This window comes from Habropoda laboriosa, unplaced genomic scaffold, assembly GCF_001263275.1.
Source record: "Habropoda laboriosa isolate 0110345459 unplaced genomic scaffold, ASM126327v1 scaffold207, whole genome shotgun sequence".
In the NCBI taxonomy this organism is placed as follows: domain Eukaryota; kingdom Metazoa; phylum Arthropoda; class Insecta; order Hymenoptera; family Apidae; genus Habropoda; species Habropoda laboriosa.
The window spans coordinates 275,027-296,544 of NW_017100397.1; the positions used below are offsets into that span (position 1 = coordinate 275,027).

A 21,518-nucleotide genomic window follows, 5' to 3' on the forward strand; every position below is an offset into this window, starting at 1 on the left:
GCAGTCTTATGACTGTACCTCGCCTCTCATGCATCTCTTTCTCCTCTCAATTCTAACCTCTCTTTTTCTCTTTCTGTTACTTCTCTAAACTGTACGTAAAGACGGTGTATATATATTGCATGATCCAAAACGAAAGCTTTCCTACATGAGACGTCCTGAAGTATCTCAAGCCTCAACTAACACCTCTATACCCTTCTTGTCCTCAGTCTTCCGTGTTTCCCTCTGGAATATCCTCCAACAAGAACAAAAATTCCTTCGTTCATCTAATCCACAATGCCCTAGCCAGTCTTCTTCCCAAATGAAACGCCAGCAAAATCGGCAAGATACAACGTCTACGGTTCTCTTCTCCTCTGAAAACGCTTCCTCGAGTCCTCCTGCATCCAAGATGACGTCAGCCGGCGACTTCACACTTGCAGCAGCCTCTGAAGAAGGACACCAGCCTCCTGGACCATGGTTGGACCCTGTTATACCCAGGAATCGCCAGCAGAGGCGGCGGTAGAATTCGGTGGAACGTTCACCGTTGCGGTGGCGGCTGAACCGTCGGGCACACCAACGCCATCTGCTACCCATTGGCCACCTGGTAAGGCGCCACCAGGGACGCCCACTCCCGAGCCGACGACCGGGCCCTGACCCTGCGCCTGGCCCACCCCCAGCTCATACTGCCGCTTCTTTTTCTTCTCCAAGTTAACTTGCGCGTAGAGCGGCTCACCGGGTTTCGGTTGCTGCAACACACACACAAGCCAACGGTTAGTTTTCTTTTTGGGGCACTGGCGCGGAGGGGGCAGGCCGGCGCGTCGGCTCATGGGGTTTGGTGTTTTTTTCTGTGCTTTTTTTTTTACTATTACTTTTTCTCATTGTCGTTTTAAATATCTTGTGAGTTGAAGGAAAATTGGGTGAAAATTAATTCGAACGTTCCCAAAATAATCGTACAACGAGAAGAACGGAAACAGTGGATACTGTCAGATACTCTTTTATTTATGCTCGATTAATTTGGATATAAATAGATTATAAATAAGTTCGTGCAATAGTCAACGTGTCACTATAAACCATGCTTCGAGGTGCGTTTAGCGTTTACTTCCTTTTTTTTTTTTTTTTGTTTCTTTTGTTTTCTCTCATACGATAGAACCGCTTAATAAGTGTACGTGTGTTCGTGTATTAAAAAGATCTCTTCGTTTTGTCGATTTGTTCCTCCGAGAAAAGAATATGAGCTTTCTTTGTGCTTCTGGTTAAACGTTTTACCCTGCTTGTTCGAACCGGAAAATAGTGTCGTGCGTTGAATCGAAACCTAACACTCTAATGTGTATATATAGATTATTTTCCATTCTCACAGCGAGAAATTAAATCTTCCTTAGAGACTGACTTCTCGTGGTGGAATTTCGTGGAACAGGTGGATGCACTGTCACGCTACGCTCTACGATAATCGTATTAATCACTGTCAATTAAGCAGCGAACTTCAGCCGTTTTTAGAGACAAAGAATTTGTGCGCTTCTTTCTGTTCAAAGTATCATCTGTGATGTTTGATAAATTTTTAGGTTAATACTAATACTCGTCATTTAATTACGGCTGAATATGCTCTCTAATTGGCGGAAAGTGTTAAGTATTTGGTCCTGTAATGGCTACTCCCTTATACAATCGCTTCGACACATTAATAATAACAGTTCGATGTTAAAAAGAAAACACTTGTTCCCTACAATGATACACATTTTCATTAAGATAAAATCATCAGAGTTCATGCATGGTTCAGTATAAAAAGTCTGAAGTATACGAAAATTCGCTGAAACAAAAATGGTTGCCGGATGTAACGAACGGCTCGAGGAGCAACTCGCGTCGTTGAACCGTGCATTTCGATAAAATGCATTTTGACAATCGACGTTTCACTCGTAATTCACGATAAAGCGGTATTTAGGCGCATTCATTATCGCGTACGACGCAAATCCTCCCCGGTTACGCGGCGATAACGCGCGTTACGTAAGTGTATCGGTCGATTATTATGTAAAAATGCTAGATATTCGATAATTCCGTGGACTGTTTTATGCGTACCCATCTCTCTATGGTAATACTGCGTATTCTATCGAATAATACGGGTTTCATACAGCATGAAACACAGTGGATTATAATTGGTACTCGTTAATTGACTTAGTTTATACACCTATGATAAATGTAGGTTAGGTTAGTCGCTCTCCCCTCTGTATCACAACTGTGTGAGGTGTGCCGTTGTCACTTTCTTTTTTCTCTCATGAATTTTCCGCTCCCGTTACAATGTCGTATTATTTTTTTTCTACATCGATCTCCGCGTAAGCGGATAAATATCGTATAAATAATAGCGTTCTGCGATTAATACGTCCTCCGTGGATACACGATATCGTTATTCGCCTAAGAATGTCCTCATAGATATACGTATATACTATGTATGTATAATATAAAACAGTTAACAAAAAATAAAAGAGGAAACAACAAAATGCATCTGTGTACAATGTACATTAGATATCTACAAACAAAATGTAATTGCAAGATATTGCTCTCTTGCTCGCAAGAGGAAGACTCTGAAAACTAAGAACTATGTTCAAAGCTCATCTTTCAATCTGGACGTTTTGCTAATTTTATTTATATTTTTCTTTTGCTAAGTTATCTGTCAACTAAATTATATGGTAACTCTATGAATCAAAGAAATCTGACAATGGAATGAAATTTCATGGAAGATTATAGATACCCTGAACAGGACTCTTGTCCATGCACATTCTTCAGAAACTACCCCTATTACTTTTACTGAAGAACACTGTGTCTGATCTATGCCCTAATGAAGACTATAACTTTCTCGTCATCGGTACCATTAGTTGTTGTTACTTACAGGCTGATATATAGTAGGTCGACCAACGTTATTCGAGTTCATGTTTGCTCTCTGAATCGTTCTGTCCTCGTATCTGGTGCTCCCTTGGCTGGCCATTGGTCGGTTCAGCGTGCTACAATCATAGCTACATTTAACGTAGTGTCAAGAAGTTCAATAGGAAGTTCAAAATGCGGACTCTGCTTAAATTAAATTATCTAACTAAGTAGAAAGGAATGGATAAAGCATATACTTAAAAAGTTAAACGCAGAGTCCAGGGGAACAGAAATTAAGAAAATGAAAGATTAGTTGGTTTTAAGGAAAAGAAACGATTAATTTGAAAATTAATAATAAAATAATATGATGGAACTATTCAACAGTATTTACCTGTTCGCGTTGTTGGGTGAATTAGGCCCTGAATTCCGCGCTGCTACTGTTTTCGTCACGAAATCCTGCTCTTTCCAGCCGTGTTTCTTATAGACGTCTCTCAGCTCTTGGTGCTGCCACATAGTGAACAAGACTTGTCCTACAAACCACAATAAACACGTCTTTAAATTCTTCTAGCAAGAAATTATTTAAAAGCTGTAGAAGAAGAAGAAGACATAGTTAAAGATCTCAGGAGCACGTTTCTTGCCTGCAAATTTAAGAACACGAGGCGTGTATTTTTGGCGTTGCCTGGTGATGTTCATCAGTCTGTCGACACCACCAGCGTCTAACAGTGATCGCGAGAACTCTGCGTTCTTCTTGATCACTTCGTTCAAAGTGGCCAGGACCGCTGCGATTGTATCGTCACTGGTCCCTTGATCGTGCTGGTTGTTCCCAGAGGGCAACTTCTGGATGAGATCACGCATGGCATATTTTCCTATTAATTCTTTGTTGCGCTGATCTATCGCTAGATTCCTGAGAGCTGTGGCTACGGCGCAGACCACACGGTCCACCTGCGGGAAAAATGCAGATTCCTCAATTTCACTCTGCTGTACTCTATCAAAAATTCTATCATGCAATGAATATATTGACTTTTCTAAATCTAACTTCCTCAAGAATCATACCTCCATCCGCAGAAGCTCTACCAAAATAGGAAGACCCTTCTCCTTCCTCACAGCAGCACGAATCTCAATGCTAGGCTGCCAGTAGCAAGCAGCAAGATTCTGAAGTGCCCCAGCTGCAGCCTCCAGAGTTTCAGGGTTCGAACAAGTCTGCAACAGCTTCAGATAGGATTGGACCACCTCTGGTTGCCAAAGCAACTCCATGCCTCTGACTGGTTCTGTTCTTTGGCTGGTGGTACGTGATGCTGTGGTCTCCTTCTGCACAGGCTGGCCATCCTTCTTCTTCTTGCTTCCTCCAAAACATCCCAAGTTTTCACCTAGAGCAGAATAATGGGGAGCTGAGGTTAATTGGAGAATTAAATAATGATTAATTGGTCACTAATGAATGTTGCATAAAAGATGTATGGCCTAATATCATTGAATGAACTTCCAGCTTTGGAGTTTTAGAATTGTGTTTAATTTGGGCAACAGTAGCTGAGCATGCAGTTCAAACTAAAGGTTTAAGAGGAGATTTTTTAAATGTTGAAGGACTGAAAGGGAATTATGTTGGTTTGTGTATGCTACTTCTAATTATACAGCCACACCAATGCTTCAAACACAGAGCACTTACAGTGAGCCAATCATGGGAACAGGCAAGATGCACTATTAAGGCTTGGTGTACAAGGGCTGCTAATGAAATCAATTGTAACGCTTTGGAGGAAAGCAAGGGCACTCTACTGTTCTATGTGTTTAGTCTCTATAGTGTCTTTAGTGATCTCCGTTCATTTGCACGGATTCCATACAAACTGCGTGTAACAGTATTATCTTGCTCCTTTTTTTATTCAAGTAACGAATACAGCGTGGTCGACGGAATCAATATTTGCACAATGATTGCAACGTCGATCACGTGATCTGTTTGCCAAACGATACGCCTGCCTCTGGGATATCTAAGTGGATACGCGATAATAATCAGCCTGAACAACCAGAAAAGTCGAGAGAAGCGTAGTGCATGCACAGACTAATGAAACTTTTCTCAAGATAAAGAAAAATGAATGAAAAAAAAATTGTATAGGAAGAACTAAATTTTAGCGTTGGAATTACAAGAATAATCTTACCTTGGCATAAACTGTATGCTAAAAAGATTGAAACACATTTTAATCCATGCTAAACTAGAAAGGATTTTTCTTTTTTTTTTTCTTTTTCTTTTTCATCTAAGTTTATAAGTATTGTGACCTTGTACAGGAAGAAGAACTTATGATACAAGGATTTAAGAATGAAACAAGTGGAAAATCATAATACCGAAGGGAACATAAATTAGAGTATAGTTGCAAAGAGAGATATAGATACTGGGCAATTTATAGTTTGTGCTATCGCTATATAATAATACCGATCACATCCAATTTTTCCATCGAACGTGTAAGCGGTAATAATACCAACAGAAGAAACTTCCAAACAGAGACGTATATAAGCATCACAACGAACGTTTAGTGTACACAGGTGTGGAATATCATTTCTTTTTTTGGTTCACTCGAGAGAGTATATACGGTGCCAACTACGGATCCTAATGGCTACCTTGCACGTCTCACACTTCATGAAGTCTGAGACCTGCAATACATCGTCGATATGCGATTGAGTTACTGTACAATACTGTCTTGCCAAGCGGATGTATATTTTCTTTATACAATTTTTTTTTTTCTTTCTTTCTTTTAACTTGAACTGTATTAAGACTATAAGCTACGACTATTGATTCTACAATTTAGCTGGATATGGTATGAACTATGAGGTGGTTTTAACACTTTGACGACCGCTTAGGCTGATTTATTCAGGTCTATGCTTTAGTATCCCATTTCCAAGTTCTCTAAGCTAAAGCAATGTTTCAGCACTTGTCGCCTAACCCTACACAGTCTTTACACAGAGAGCAATTTTATTTGCAAAGCTATCAGTAAACGGTTAAGCCGTGAGTGTCGCTTAGATATCATAAATCCAATAGCTTCTCTTGTCTGAATTTCAAATGATCAAGAAAATTTTGCGAATTTTCATGAAAAGTGCGGCCACCAAAGCGTCAGATAATTCTAAAATTACACCCGCTCGTTTCAGAAGGCCTGTCTGACCTCCGTAGTTCGCAATAGGTGCGAACTTCCCTTATCTTATCTTGAACCCGGGGAAAGAGCCGCTTATCAGCGCAACACACACAATCCGGCCGCATGCGTGTCACCGCATGCCCACTGAGGGAACAACCCGCGTGTTTACCATGGCACGCAGGCAAGGGTACACTCGGTCTCATTCCCGGAATGCAACAAGCATCATCCGCGAGCTCTCACCTTTGGCAGGTGCTGCTACCCTGTTCTGCACCGTCGATTGTATCGGATGCTTGTCATAATTAGGATCCTCGACCTCTTGACACCGGTAGCTCAGGTTCCGCAGGATACACACGCAGTTCTCCACGATCTTGTTACCAATGTTCGATTTCTCGATGGCCGATCTTACTACGTAAACTTCACATTCACGAAGCTTCTTCCTTGCGTACTCTCCTGCGCTGGACACGTTTCTCAGAACACCAGAAGCGTTTCTGAAGACGGTGGACCAGCAGGTTTCGCCACTGGAAGAGCTTGGATCCCAACCACTGTGCGGGATGATTATGTTGTTCACCACCATTGTTACACCGTCGTCGATGATGGACTTCTTCAGGTCCTGCGGCGGAAGGTGTGAAAGTGACGCTTGTGAAATTAGCAGACATTCTCTGTTTGAGTAGTTTTTACTTGGTTTGTTAGATAAGTAGGATATAACGTTCCAAACAGTTTGGCAGAGTGACTAGTTCTAAGAATCATGTTATCGGGTAGATTATAAATAGAGGAGAGAAGAGTAAATTAAGATATGTGAATCACGTGGAACAGAACTTTCATGTATAATTAGGTTGTTGCAGACGAAGTTAGCTAGTCAGAAATGAAAACTTTTCAACGTATAATTAAAAACTTTATTTTGATACCTACAAATGCAAGTCTTGTGTATTTCAAATGAGACAATTAAAAATGAGGATTCCTTCAATAAATGAAACGTTCTACTTTAAATACTGATCGATCGAGTGAATACTGATCGGTCTTTCCCAGCTAACAGGTGAATGAGACTTTCAACATTTGTAGTTTTAGTAAACATAATATTCATCAATCGAAGTATGATCCACTTTGTCCATCGCAAAACGAGGTTACTTATGCCTTTATTTAAAATAAATTTTTTCTTCGAAAACACTTTTCAACCCTTTTTCCTGTTAAAACATGGTCATTTAAAGTTCATCTTGATCCAACAATAAAACAATCGACGAACCGCCAGTCCTGCTGTTTCTGGTTACCTTTAAGCTTTATCATTTGATAACAATTTTCTGAAAACATCAGGAGCTTGTGAAATCAGCCTTTTCATATGCAACAACCTGATAAATCAATGAAACCGAACGTTCCACGGTTCTACTTCTTACCTCACAAGAGGACAAGTTCCACAGAACTCCCGTGACCAGTTCCTTCACATCAGCATCAGACGTCCTGCGCAGCAGATTGATCAGAGCAGGCACTCCGCCAGCATTCTTGATAGCCCTCTTGTTCTCGTCGTTCTGTCTACCGTAAGACAGATTCCTCAGTGCGCCGCAAGCATTCCTATACACGTCGGGGTTGTCGTGATCCAACAATTGCACCAACGGTGGTATACCGCCCATATTTCGCGTCTTTTGCTTGTTTGGATCGTCCATGTAGCATAGATGTTGAAGATACGCGGCAGCGTTCGCTTTTATTATATTATTCGGATTACTCAGGAAGCCTATGACCTCGGATAGATTAGGGTCTCGCCATCTCATGGATTTCTGATCGTCGTCGAGTGGACTGGCCATACCAGGGACTACAGGGTGTCGAGATTGTAGTCTCTGAAGATGGACCTCGTCCTCGAACATTCCTGGAGGTACTCCAGATGTAAGTGGCACAGGATGACCCTCATCGTAGCCTGGTACATCGCTTGGAACTGTAACTGGACCAACACCAACGGCAGGGCCGTATCCTACGGGTCCATAGGGAGACGTAGACACATAACCATAGGCAACTTTATTCTCGTCTGAAAGAAAGACCGATCCAAACATGGTTGGATTATGAACTCTACTAGCAGAGTGTTTCCAGGTTTCCTCTGACGTCATACAGACACGCGAAAGGCATAATTCACTCGCATTATCTGGATAGAGTAGATTAGCAGTGATATGAAAGAAAAAAAAAAAGAAAAAATAGTGGAATATGGATTAGAGAGTGTCTCGTCAAACGATAAACAGTTAGAGAAATGAAGAATGCAAAAGATAGAGAGTGAAAGATGAAGGATAGAAAAAGAGAGAGAGAGAGTGTTAAATAAATTATTGATGTGACCCTACCATGAGGATGCTGAGAGGGTTCGCCAGAGTCATCCATATTCCAAGAGTTGCTGATTTGATCTAGAGGGAAACACAAAATAACAACGAATGTCAGGCATGGAGATAATTAAAGTGAATTATGCTGTGCACGGCCAGACAAATAGCCGCGGCAACATGATAGCTGAATATCTCGTTATGGAGCTGTCTGGGTCACCGCTGTCGCGCTCGAAAAATCGTTGCAACTGGTGTGAAAGAGGGGAAAAAAAAGGGACACTGTCTGCGTTGCTGGTCCGATAACTGACGTACCATATTGATCTCCTGGACCGCCTGGACTAGGTGTGATACGATAGTGATCCTGCAACGCTGGATTCAGACCTGGATCGATGTCGTTGTATCCTCCTTCGACGTATGGCGCCGCCTTGCGCAGGTATTCTTCAAGGTGAACAGAACAAGGAAAATATCTTGATTTATCGTCTCGATTATATTCCTCTTTTCTTTGTTTTTCTTCTTACGCAATATTCAATTGAAACGATATATGGTGAATAAAAATGGTAATTATTTACCGTGCGGAGGCGAGGCACGACTATGCTCCGAAGGACTATGAGGACTGTGAGGGGAATGCGAGCGTGGCATGTAAATGCCATGTGGAGGACCTGGATAGCCTGGCTGTGGTGGATAGCCGAGGTAGGGCTCGTAATGATCGAAACCGACCATGTACGAGTCCGTTGGATAACGTGGGTCCACATGCTGGTAGTCCTGGGACATCAGCGGCACCGACATGTAGCTGACCGCGCCTGGATCCGGCTCCATGTGTGACACCTCGCGCACCACCTTCGACACGTTCGTCACCTATGAGGAATTCGAATTCACCGCTTTCTGACAGTGCTGGGATTTTGAGATTTGAGAGCTCTGAGAGTTCTAAAATCCCAGAGCACTGAGGTTTAAAAGCGCTTAAATTTCAGTTGAGGATTATAAAATTTGCAGAGTTGAGAATTCTGAGATTCTAAACCTCCGAGCACTGAGGTATAAAAGCGCTTAAATTTCAGCTGAGGATTATAAGGTGTTGAGAGTTGAGAATTCTGAGATTCTAAATCTCCGAGTGCTGTGAAATTCCACAGCTCTGAGATTTGAGAGCGCTGAAATTTAAAAGCGCTGATATTTGAGCTGAGGATTATAAGGTGTTGAGAGTTGAGAATTCTGAGATTCTAAACCTCTGAGAGATGTGAAATCCCAGACCGCTGAGATTTAAAAGCGCTATATTTGAGCTGAGGATTATAAAATTTGGAGAGATGAAAATTCTGAGATTTGAAACCTCCGAGTGCAAATTCCACAGCTCTGAGATTTGAGAGCGCTGAAATTTAAAAGCGCTGATATTTGAGCTGAGGATTATAAGGTGTTGAGAGTTGAGAATTCTGAGATTCTAAACCTCTGAGAGATGTGAAATCCCAGAGCGCTGAGGTTTTCAAGCGCTTAAATTTGAGCTGAGGATTATAAAATTTGGAGAGATGAAAATTCTGAGATTTGAAACCTCCGAGTGCTGTGAAATCCCAGAGCGCTGAGATTTGAGAGCACTGAGATTTAAAAGCGCTATATTTGAGCTGAGGATTATAAGGTGTTGAGAGATGAGAATTCTGAGATTTGAAACCTCCGAGAGCTGTGAAACCCCAGAGCGCTGAGATTTGAGAGCACTGAGATTTAAAAGCGCTATATTTGAGCTGAGGATTATAAGGTGTTGAGAATTGAGAATTCTGAGATTCTAAACCTCCGAGTGCTGTGAAATCCCAAAGCGCTGAGATTTAAGAGCGCTGGTATTTGAGCTGAGGATTATAAAATTTTGAGAGTTGAGAATTCTGAGATTTGAAACCTCCGAGAGCCGTGAAATCCCAGAGCTCTGAGATCTGAGAGCACTGAGATTTAGGAGCGCTGAGGATTCTGCAATTTTAATACCGTTGAGAATTCTGAAATTCCAAAGTTCTGAAATTTCGAGCGCTGAGAATTCTAAGATTGTGAGAATGCTGCAAATTTCAAGAGCTCCTTACGTTTTAAAAGATCCAAGAATTCTCAGATCTGCAAAAGTTCTGAGAATTTCGAAAATTCTAAGCTTAAACTATGTTTAAAGCGCTAAAATTACTAAGAACACTAATAGCACTACGAACGAGAATTCGTAAAAAGTGCAGGGGGTGCACTTTCGAAGAGTGTAGTCATCTAGATTAGAAGGGAAATCGTTGGTTAACGAATTAGACCGGTGATAAAACGCGAAAACGGATCTCACTTGTTGGGTAGTTTGCTGCTTATGGCTCCGGATGAGTAATGGATCCTCCTGGACAGACAAATGAGACGAATGCAACGAATGGGTGTCCGCCTGGCCGTTACTTCCGTGGTAATCTGCATCACTCTGTCCGCTGCAAAACGTCCACAATAACGATCAATTAGAAACACGTCCATTCCACTGTGCACAACTCTAAAACAATCATCAATTTATTCGATATCTTACGTGTATTGCGGCATGTCGGGGCCCTTCTCCTGGAGAACGCGTCTGCAAAAATCAAATATCAAATCCAATCACCGTCTCGATCCGTATGATCCTCCAGCGCACATCGATAGATCGTACGATCTAACTAATATTAATATAGACAAAAGAAATAATAAAACAGATCACACACACACATACCAATGAAAATGAAAAACAAAGCAAAGCATCATGTAAAAACACTTCTAATTGCGCTAAACTACTCGCCTGGTGTCCTCGTCACACACCACTTTTCTTGCAGCCATGCTGAACGAACACACACGTGTTAGTGCTGCTGGTATTAATCATTCTGATAATCGCATCTTTTTACGCAAATTAACCATCAGTATGCACGAGGAGCGTAATATTTCTTCGCTATTCGGTATCAAAAACGATTCCCGACAAATGATGTGTTTCAAAATAAAATTTACACGAATTAATCCTTTCAGGACAATGGACTCACGTGTGCCTTCATAAAACACTATGAATGCAACCAATAACTCCCATATTTTTAAGTTGACTTTGCCATAAACTCATATGTCTATATTTAAGGAAAACCAAATTTTTTTTTTTTTTTGAGTTTTACGTCGCATCGATCTTCAGGTCATTAGCGACGACTAGGTCTTGTTGTCCTCGTTTCTATCCGATTATATATTATAGTAGATGCTGATGTCCTTTAGGTAGTTTAAGGTATTTTCTACGTGTTTCTGTGACGTCATATTTTTGTCTTTGGGTGCGGTATCTTCTGCATTCGAATAGTAGGTGACTGGTCGATATAATTTGCTTACAGACGTTACATATTGGTGATTCCGTTTCTCTCATTAGAAAACCAAATTTCGAAATGTTTTAGCGTGAAAGAAAAAACAGAGATACTGTCCAAATTACATATTCACAGGTAATCCGTCGTCCAGAAAGGGTTAAATAACGATTAAAAAGTGAAATTGGCTCGAATGAAAGAACGATTAAAAACAGAGAGGGGCTTATCATTTTACAGATGATCGTGTAACAAAGGGACGCGTTAATTGCTCAGAATGACTAACCCAGTCGATTATGTCATGTTAGTCACCTCTGCGTGATCTCAGTGTGCGTAATGCTGTGCTCCTGTCTCTGCTCGATCCGACGATTCACCAGCCTGACATTAATAATTTCGCTTGGATTAATCCGCGCGTCGGATAGGACTAGTGTACGTGCTTCCTAGTGTAGGGTGCAACATCTCGAAACGGACTATAGATGTTGTAACTGTCTTTTTCATCTGTTTTTACATCGGCAACAAGAGAGATCGACAAAGAAACGTAACCGAAAGAGCCAAGTGGAGAAGAACGACAGAATGGGAATGCAATAATATTACAGACGTTGTTGCCCCTTTCTTTCTTTTATCTCCAAAAGCTGTTACTACAAAGTGTAATAGAGCTACGAGTTTTGCCAATTAGCCGAGTTACGAGTTTCGTTAACGCTCGAACAGTGGTTGGTAGTAAACGGAGAAGAAAAGCAGACGAACAATCTTTTCTTTTAATTTTCACAAGTAGAAGAGAGACAGATGTAGATAGGATGTAGTATAGAGATAGAAGAGAATGTATGGTATTAATTGGTTACGAGCCTCTCGACTGAGAGCTCGAGGAGAGAAAGACACTTACAGACAGGAGTCAACCAGCTGATTATTTGACATACCAGCTGATTTTTCGTCTCTTGCCGTTCAGCAGTCGATGACGTCCCCTGGAATCACACAAAATCGAGAAAAGATTACAAATACTGAAAATCTTCTACAATTTTTTTTTTCTTTCTTTTCTTTTTATGTTTGAAAAAATTCACTTTCAAACGAATTCACAATTGAAATTCCATTTGGATACCGTAACAGTGGTCGCAACGTCTCATTTTGCTCCTTCTTTTCGAAATAAGTTCGCAGCTCTTGTCTAGCCACTTAATCGCAGGATCAAAACAGAAAAGGAACAGAAGAGTTTAATTCGCCGCCTGACACGTACACGCGTGCACTAGGGATGCAGTGGGAAGAGTTTGGCTAACGAATTCGCCTAACGCAACTACGATCCCGGAATTTCCAGCCTCCTAAAAGGATCGTGGCTTGTTCGACCGGGTGTCGACGGCTAACGAACTTCGTTTCCACTTATTGTCCTCCATTTGCTATGGTATAATCGGCCTGCACCCTATTTAGAGGCTTTCATCGAGGGCAAGGTATTTCTTTTTCTTTCAAATTGGTCGTGTTCTCACGTGCTCAGAATAATCGCGAGAGAGTTTATAGAAACGAAACGTAACATTCGTATCTCCGAAGGAAAATGTAGATAAAGAAACTATGGTTTATCAAAGTTACGTATATTTAAATGTAGTTCAACTTTTGTCTAAAACAATTTTTTGTAAATTTCAAAAGAAGCCCTGAAATTCCGTTGCGACACCTTGCATGGGATACTTTGTACTGTATAATATACACTACCGTCCGTAAGTATTTGGCCACTTGGAGGAATTGGTTTCAAATATTTATATCTTTGCTGCAATGTAAATATTTCTAAGTAGAAGGACAGCTACTTTATATTTGCGAGGTACAGAAATGTTATAATGTATTGCAAATTCAAAATATTACCTGTAAATAGACGAAAACGATCAAATATGTTATTCATCTATATATCCCTCACGCTGGATAATAACGAGATAATCTAGCAACCAATTTTTTCAATGTATAGTCGGGGCCAAGATATGGCGAGGTCGTAAATTAAGCTCTTAAGAAGCGGCACCTATTGATGCTGCGGCACTCAGGGCCGTGCGTTGCAGTCTGCTTGAGGATTCTAACAATAAATGAATGGTAGCATATGATTTGGTATTTCAAATGGAAAATGATATTTCATTTACAAATGGAAAATATTTAATATTAATCACTATCTTTTAAGAAATTTAGAAAGAAATTTTAAAAATTGGAAAATTTAAAAAAAGATATGTTATTGATGAAATAGCAGAGAAGAACGGCCATACTGTCCTGAGATTGCCACCATATTTCTGCATATTTAATCCAATAGAAATGATTTGGGCTCAATTAAAATTGAATATAAGAAGAAAAAATAGATGCCCGAAATTTCATCAACAAGTTGTTGAATTAATAAAAAGAGAAATGGACAGTATTAAACCGCATAATTGGAAAAAAACTGTGAATAGGGTGATCAAAATCGAAGAAGAATATCAACAATGAAAAGGAAGACGAACTCAATAAATTAGAAAACAAGAAAGAAAAATTGTAATGTGATTAAGAATTTTTTCTTTGATATATCATACAAGATACATTGACGCTGGATACAAAAATTCTTCGTACGGTCCTGACAATGGTTTCAAGTACTTATCTGCTCGTATTTCTGTCAATTTCGGGGTCCCGGCAGCTAAAACATGTTTACTTTGACGCCTAACCGATTTTACGACCTCGCTATACCGTGGCCCCAACTATAATAGATCTGAGTACAGGGAGAGCCTTCCCGGATGATTGAACCTTTGCACCCTTAATTACTTCCTTAGATTTGCTCTCGGCTAAATCGTCTTAGGTGTACGAAGAGAAGTAGCTCGTGGTTATTTAGACATGTAGTTTTTATTTCTTTGTTTTTATATGTAAGTATCTGGTGACGTGGTGCAAAGGGTTAAGAATGATAATATTCCCATACAGAGCTTTACAGCTTTGCGTTTCCTTTTGATCATCATTTTTACGATTGTCAATTCACCATCTCGAATGGCCTGTTTGTTAATCGCGTAGAATCTCGACGTATCGAGTCGCCTGGTTCGCAAAATCTCTTTCCAGGCGATTTGTAGATACTTCCACAACTGTTTTTCAGATGTTGGGCATTTTTCTTTCACTTTTCGGTCCATTTCGTCCCACAGTTTCTCGATTGGATTTAAATCGGGTGACTGTGGTGGCCATTGCATTATTTTCAGTTCATTATTGTCTCGCAATTCGTATTAGAGTATGTGAACCAAAAACAACGACAAAAGTTACATTTGACAATAATATATGAATCATACTTTGTACAATGGAAGTGGCCAAATACTTATGGACGGTAGTGAAAAATTTTGTATCAAATTTGCTGGTTAGCTCGATAGAGCCAGTTGCAAATATAATATTTTTTATTTAAATTGACTAACGGAAATAAATTTCCATTAGAAATACAATATATTAATGCTATACACTACCGGCCAAATGTCTGGAATCACTGTGCATTACAAGTTATAGAAAAATTTCCAGAATAAAGTTAGCAATTTTAAGAATATTTTAACCAATTGTTCCTCGCTTAAATCAACCGAAATAAGGTAAAATACTATCGATCTCCGCAACATTAATTTCAAATCTATAAAAAATTAGCAGCGGATTCAATTTTACCGTAAATTAGCAGGTGATTCGAAACTTTTGGCCGGTAGTGTATGTGATGAGTATCCTTACGACGACGGTAACACAATTATACAAAAAGAAGATAATTAAAGTACAAGAAACAAGAATGTGTTTACAAAATATAAGATCTAACATACTGCCATGGAAATTAATAACAGAATTATGTTATAGTAAATTGTGGTAGTTATAATACTGGTCTGAAATATTAGCGGACATAAAGTAAGTCGAGTTGTTCACAAGTAAAGTTGGAGGCAAAACAAAAGAAATTGGCAAAAAACCAATTAATGTGAGGTAATTTGAAATCGCCGATAATCAGGATTTCTAATCTAATTACCCGACGCAACTAAAATTTAATTTGATTTAATTTCGTTTGTTTGTTTGGCGGAAATAAATTTCCACTACATATACAATACATTAATATTATACGTGATGAAATCTTTACGTCGGTAACGCAGTTGTACAAAAAGATGGATAAAGTACAAGATATAAGAGTGTGTAGTATAGACAAAAATAAAAGAAACAACTTTTCAATGCACAGTGATCCACCATTTTTGAATCATACTGTTTCAAGTGTTAAAGAACCACTTGCCACGACGAATGTCGACTGCATGCTCTTCTTTTTCCCGCAATAATCACGTTAACATCGATTAGCAGCAGCAATTGTAGCACTGACATCGAATCCAGGTCGAAGGCGCAATAAGAGAATAGAAACTTGAACAAATTCTCTCGCTTCATCGGCTCCCTTTTCCCATCTGATCCGTGAAAGCCTGTATTTGCCCCCTTGTCGCGATCTTTTTATCTTTTTCCCTTGAATTCGACCACGCGCCCTCCCTCCCTTTCCTTGCTTCGTAATACCTTAATAATTCCAGAAGAATTGGCCAAGTCCTTCTTCCTCCTTTTTCTTCCTCTTCTGGAAACTGTTGGATGTTTGAGGAGCAGCTGTTCGTTCGAGAAACGAAGTAGATTGTCGGAGGAATAGTTTCGAGACGAGGAAAAGTGGGCCAAACTATACGCTGATACGGTGAATTTCGTTGGTAACTGGTTATTAAGAGTGGTTCTTCGTTAATTGTCGAGAAGGTTAATGGCACAGTTGCCGAAAGTAGCCATTACGTTGGATCTATCGTGGAATTTGCCTTCGCAAGATGCAGCCAGTCGAATAAAATAATGCAAAACTCACGGTTTCGAAAATTTCATGCTACACGTTAGACTCGATTAATGAGACTGAAGTTAAATCGTGAATCTTCCTCGGGAAATTGATAGTTCTAATTCGATATCGAGAAGAACAGAGAGAAAAATGTGAAGAAAGTTAAAGAACTCCAAACAAGAAATGCAAAGCAGCTATCGAAAAGAGGACACGAACAATAGGAAAACATACATTAACCTTTAACCCTCTCGCTGCGGGAAATTTTAATACGTGACGTGTGTGTAGCAGACGGTGAAATTTTCGGTTTACTAACCCTCGTGCACTGTTTAAATAATTGTTACGCTGGTACTCGTAATCTCGAAGTAAATCCATGCATATTAGATGATTTATTAGAAATAATTCTTTTATATAATGGCTTTGCTTGCTGTGTTTTTGTACTCACAGGTAGTTAATGCCAAAGATCGATTTTGGGTCAAATTGACCGGAACAGTGCACGAGGGTTAAATTAAAGTGGAAATGTGCAAACGCCAATAGCAATGAAAGGGTTCAAGGGTGTTTTCACACTGAAGAACCAAAAAGTAGCGAAAAAAAAATTTTTTTTAATCGGAATTTTCGGTTCTTATCTTTTCATATTTCTGTCAATTCCCCTGTCAGAACACTCGAAATACATTTACTTTGACTCCTGTCCGATTTTACTACCTCGCTATACATATTTGTTCCATCAACTGTACATTCTCCCTGCAGCGCTCAGCTTAACTTTCTCTCCGCCGAAAAGAGAGCCTCTCCCATCCAAAATCCACATTTTTTCCCTCCCATGAGGCTAAACACAGATCTCTTCTGGTAAACACTAGAGAGAAAGAGGGAGGGAATAAAGAAGCAGGCACGCTCTTTAGAGTTCTTTACTCTAAACTCCGCGTGCATCTTAACCCAGTGTATCACCGCCCATCTCTCGTCTGTTGGACGCGGAAAATCGATCTTCTCCATGAGCACTTTCCGCGCAAGATGCATTTCCCACAAGGAAGGATCTTCGACCGTCCTTCGAGTAGTCTGAGAAGGGGGTAGCCGAGTAATTAAGACGCGAACCGGCTAATTGCCGCGCGACTAACGAAGTGTACGATTTCCAAGCGCAAGCTTCGGAGAACCACGGACAAACGCGACCATTTCACCGAAATTGCATCCTACTAATGAGCCTTTTTATTTTTTCTTTCCTCCACCAGCCATTGTCCTTTTCTTACTCCCACCCTCTTGGTTATTTACACGTACATAGGGTGTTTGCTCGATTTTTCAACCGTTTAGGACAATTTGGGGGAACAATGTTACTGACCAAAATTTATCTGCGTTGAGTGTATAACATAGAACGATGGGAGTTACTTCTTTTTCATAGTGAAACTTAGGTCAACGTGTCATTTCTTTTCCTTCATATTGTAAGAGACATTAAGACAAATTCGACCGGTGTGTATCACTGACTGGCGGTCAGAAATTTGAGATATTAAACAGTACATACTGATTTGAAGTTTAAAATTGAATTATTAAATAAATTTTGGAAATTTAGGTTTATAAATGTTGGATGTTGGGATTAAAAGAAAAGAATTTTATTTCGAGAGATTTTCGAGAACTGTTAACACTTTACCGACCGGTAGCGGTTGAACATCCTACGCACTTCCTTCCGCTCACTCGGTCACAGATACATCACTGGCACCGGCTCTATTTAGACTCTAGGCTATCGCACGGGAATATATGCTCTTTTTCTCATACCTACAGAAATGTTAAATCAAACTTTGACCGGTTCAAAGGCTACCGGTCGGTAAGCGTTGACGGCAAAAAGCCGACTGATAGGCTACCGGTCGGTAAAGTGTTGAAGTTAACAATGTTAAAAGCAAAATAATAGAAATAAGAAATTGAAGAACACTTCCTTCCAAAGTATATGAAATTCTTTCGTACATTTCCATGACTTTCTTCTCCGAAGAAATAGATAACTCTTTGCAAATTCCACTCGGTCATTGTGCCACAATTTGTTAACACACTCTATCCATATACTATTATGTGCGCTACCGTGCATAAGTATTTGGACACTATGCAGGAAATATACTTTAAATAAAACTCTCTGATATAGTTTTGGCTTGCGGTCTTATCCCAGGCGACCTACATAATGTTTATAAATACCAATGAAAATAACATTTCAATATTTCAGGTGGGCACATAGACGAATGCAATATTTAATAATTTTCATTAATTTGTTGGTAAATTTATCATCATATACTACATCCTAGATCTTCTACACCTCAACGACATTCATTGCTGATGATTATAGGTGGAAATATTGCAATATAATGAAGACATATGAACCTTTTAACCAGTCAGCTGTTGCGACCTCTTTGTGTCGCCAAAAGTAAGCGATGACGAGTATACTCGTCAAACACAGAGTATGCGTGGCTGTCATAACACAGAATTAAGTTGTAATGAAATGACTGTTCTATTTTTTAATTTTATTACTGACAGGGCTTTTTGGTAACCGTCCTGAGATGATGAATGTGTGAAAAAGAGATTCGTTTGAAAATAAAACAAAAATAAAAAACAAAAAAAAAGTAAAAAGCAGAGTAGCAGTAGCAGTAGTTTAATATGTTTTAGTTTTCACTAAAATTGCAATTTAAACAACAAACTGTAACTACTTTTTACGCATGACGAGTATACTCGTCATAACACAAATATAGCCACTTCTTCATGACGACTATACTCGTCATAACACAAAATATAGCCATTTCCTCATGACGAGTATACTCGTCATAACACAAATATAGCCATTTCTTCATGACGACTATACTCGTCATAACACAAAATATAGCCATTTCCTCATGACGAGTATACTCGTCATAACACAAATATAATCATTTCTTCATGACGAGTATACTCGTCATAACACAAAATATAGCCACTTCTTCATGACGAGTATACTCGTGATAACACAAAATATAATCATTTCTTCATGACGAGTATACTCGTCATAACACAAAATATAGCCATTTCCTCATGACGAGTATACTCGTCATAACACAAATATAGCCACTTCTTCATGACGAGTATACTCGTCATAACACAAATATAGCCACTTCTTCATGACGAGTATACTCGTCATAACACAAATATAGCCACTTCTTCATGACGACTATACTCGTCATAACACAAAATATAGCCATTTCCTCATGACGAGTATACTCGTCATAACACAAATATAGCCACTTCTTCATGACGACTATACTCGTCATAACACAAAATATAGCCATTTCCTCATGACGAGTATACTCGTCATAACACAAATATAGCCACTTCTTCATGACGACTATACTCGTCATAACACAAAATATAGCCATTTCCTCATGACGAGTATACTCGTCATAACACAAATATAGCCACTTCTTCATGACGAGTATACTCGTCATAACACAAAATATAGCCACTTCTTCATGACGAGTATACTCGTCATAACACAAATATAGCCACTTCTTCATGACGAGTATACTCGTCATAACACAAATATAGCCACTTCTTCATGACGAGTATACTCGTCATAACACAAATATAGCCACTTCTTCATGACGAGTATACTCGTCATAACACAAATATAGCCACTTCTTCATGACGAGTATACTCGGACTGCCACGCCGAAATCACGTGTTTTGCTCAGAATGCCACGAAAGTATTTTCATTATTCTAAGCATACAATGGCGAAATAATAATAAACATGGATATATAAGACAACATTCTTACCCATGGGGCGTTTATCTTTCTGGTGGTCACGGGTGACCACCGTGGGCGCCTCGGTGCACTCGATGACACTTGTTAACTATTTTGGAATATTTATTTACGTTATGGCTATTTACGACGCTTGTGAGATGTGGTATATACCTCAGACAGTACCGTAGCAACGTAGTAAACAGATCTTCGTTTATTTTGACAAAGAGGAAAAAAAAATTTTTGCAAGTTTTGGAACAAAGATTGCTAAAAATCGGACCGAAAAGGTTACCACATACTGCCCAAATTGTATCGATCAGCCGCATCTATGTTTGAAATGCTTTAATACAATACACCGGTAGATAGAAGATTTGATAAAAATTAAACTCTCATTTTTGATCTTCTAATAAAAATTTTTAATTGTTGAATAGTGCACACTTTATTTCAAAGTATTCTCTAATCAGCGACGATGTTCAAAATTCATTAACTTTCAATGTTCATTCAACTTTTACAATTATAAACATTTGAAACACTCCGATGACCACCGTAGCGCTACGGGAGAAACAATCTGCGGTCACGTATGACCACCGTGGCAGTCAACGTGCTGATGAAAATTTCTGAAATTTATGATAGGTGTATAAAAGAAATTCGCGAGTTTAAAGCGCAACTGAAGCGTCGAAATTTGGAAAATGGCTGTCGAGAAGTTGACGAAGCTGCCACGTCACGGGTGCAATCAAACTTCTCCGAAATTCTGCGACACCACAGGCGCTGAAGCTCGATCACAAAGCAGCCGAACTTTCGCACGAACGATCATAGATCAACGTCGAGCGAAATCGCGTCGAATCTTTTTACACGAAGTGTCGAATAAATCCGGAATGGAAGCGTGGAAGTGGTAGCGTTTCTATGAAATCTTTTCGATGGTAAAAACTGCAGTACTTGAAACATGTTACTTCGTCTAATATTCCTTTCTTTATTCCTGATATTGAAGAATTAGTTGAAAATTCATTGAAATGTCCAGAAATGTCATTTTAACCTTTTGCCCTATTATATTAGGTCTGTACAAAAGTTTTTATCGCTTGCAAATCGGTGGCACTGAAAGGCACTCTATGCTTCTTCCATAGTTAAATTTTCACAGCTGGTATTCATATTATATTATTAGTAGTCTCGTGCCAAATAATTGTAAATATAATAAAAAAATAAATGCATATTCTTCGAAAAAGATACGATGCGAACTTTTGCATAGATCTAATAACACTTTTTATAGTCACACTCGTGGTGTAAATCACAAGCTGATAAAAGCAGTGTAGTATTTGTGATTGTTGGATTATAAAGAGAAATGAGTATGTGTCTGTGTAATAGTAACGGCAAAAATAATCAACATACTGAGACAGATTAATATAAATATATATATATATATATAGAAATAACATAGTAACCATCTGTTTAGTATGGGTGACGCAGATACGTTTCTTTTTTTCTCTGCGTCTTGCTGATGTTTTGTTTGATTGATTGCATAGCGACGTGCCTTCCTCGCGTATCAAAA

General features: G+C 39.4%; 1 protein-coding gene across 1 annotated transcript in view; it reads right to left on the minus strand.

Moving 5' to 3' along the window:
* Positions 1-464: 464 nt before the first annotated feature.
* The window catches only part of LOC108575257 (catenin delta-2), a 60,636-nt gene continuing 39,582 nt past the window's right edge, over positions 465-21,518 (minus strand). The window contains exons 2-14 of the mRNA XM_017938003.1: positions 12,368-12,446; positions 10,719-10,760; positions 10,497-10,626; positions 8,788-9,073; positions 8,531-8,656; positions 8,246-8,305; positions 7,319-7,941; positions 6,171-6,540; positions 3,874-4,187; positions 3,459-3,762; positions 3,212-3,350; positions 2,849-2,972; positions 465-722 (exon numbers count right to left, since the gene is read on the minus strand). Of these exons, the coding sequence (XP_017793492.1) occupies positions 465-722; positions 2,849-2,972; positions 3,212-3,350; positions 3,459-3,762; positions 3,874-4,187; positions 6,171-6,540; positions 7,319-7,941; positions 8,246-8,305; positions 8,531-8,656; positions 8,788-9,073; positions 10,497-10,626; positions 10,719-10,760; positions 12,368-12,399 (2,808 nt within the window). The 5' untranslated portion in view covers positions 12,400-12,446. The remainder of the gene's footprint in view (positions 723-2,848; positions 2,973-3,211; positions 3,351-3,458; positions 3,763-3,873; positions 4,188-6,170; positions 6,541-7,318; positions 7,942-8,245; positions 8,306-8,530; positions 8,657-8,787; positions 9,074-10,496; positions 10,627-10,718; positions 10,761-12,367; positions 12,447-21,518) is intronic.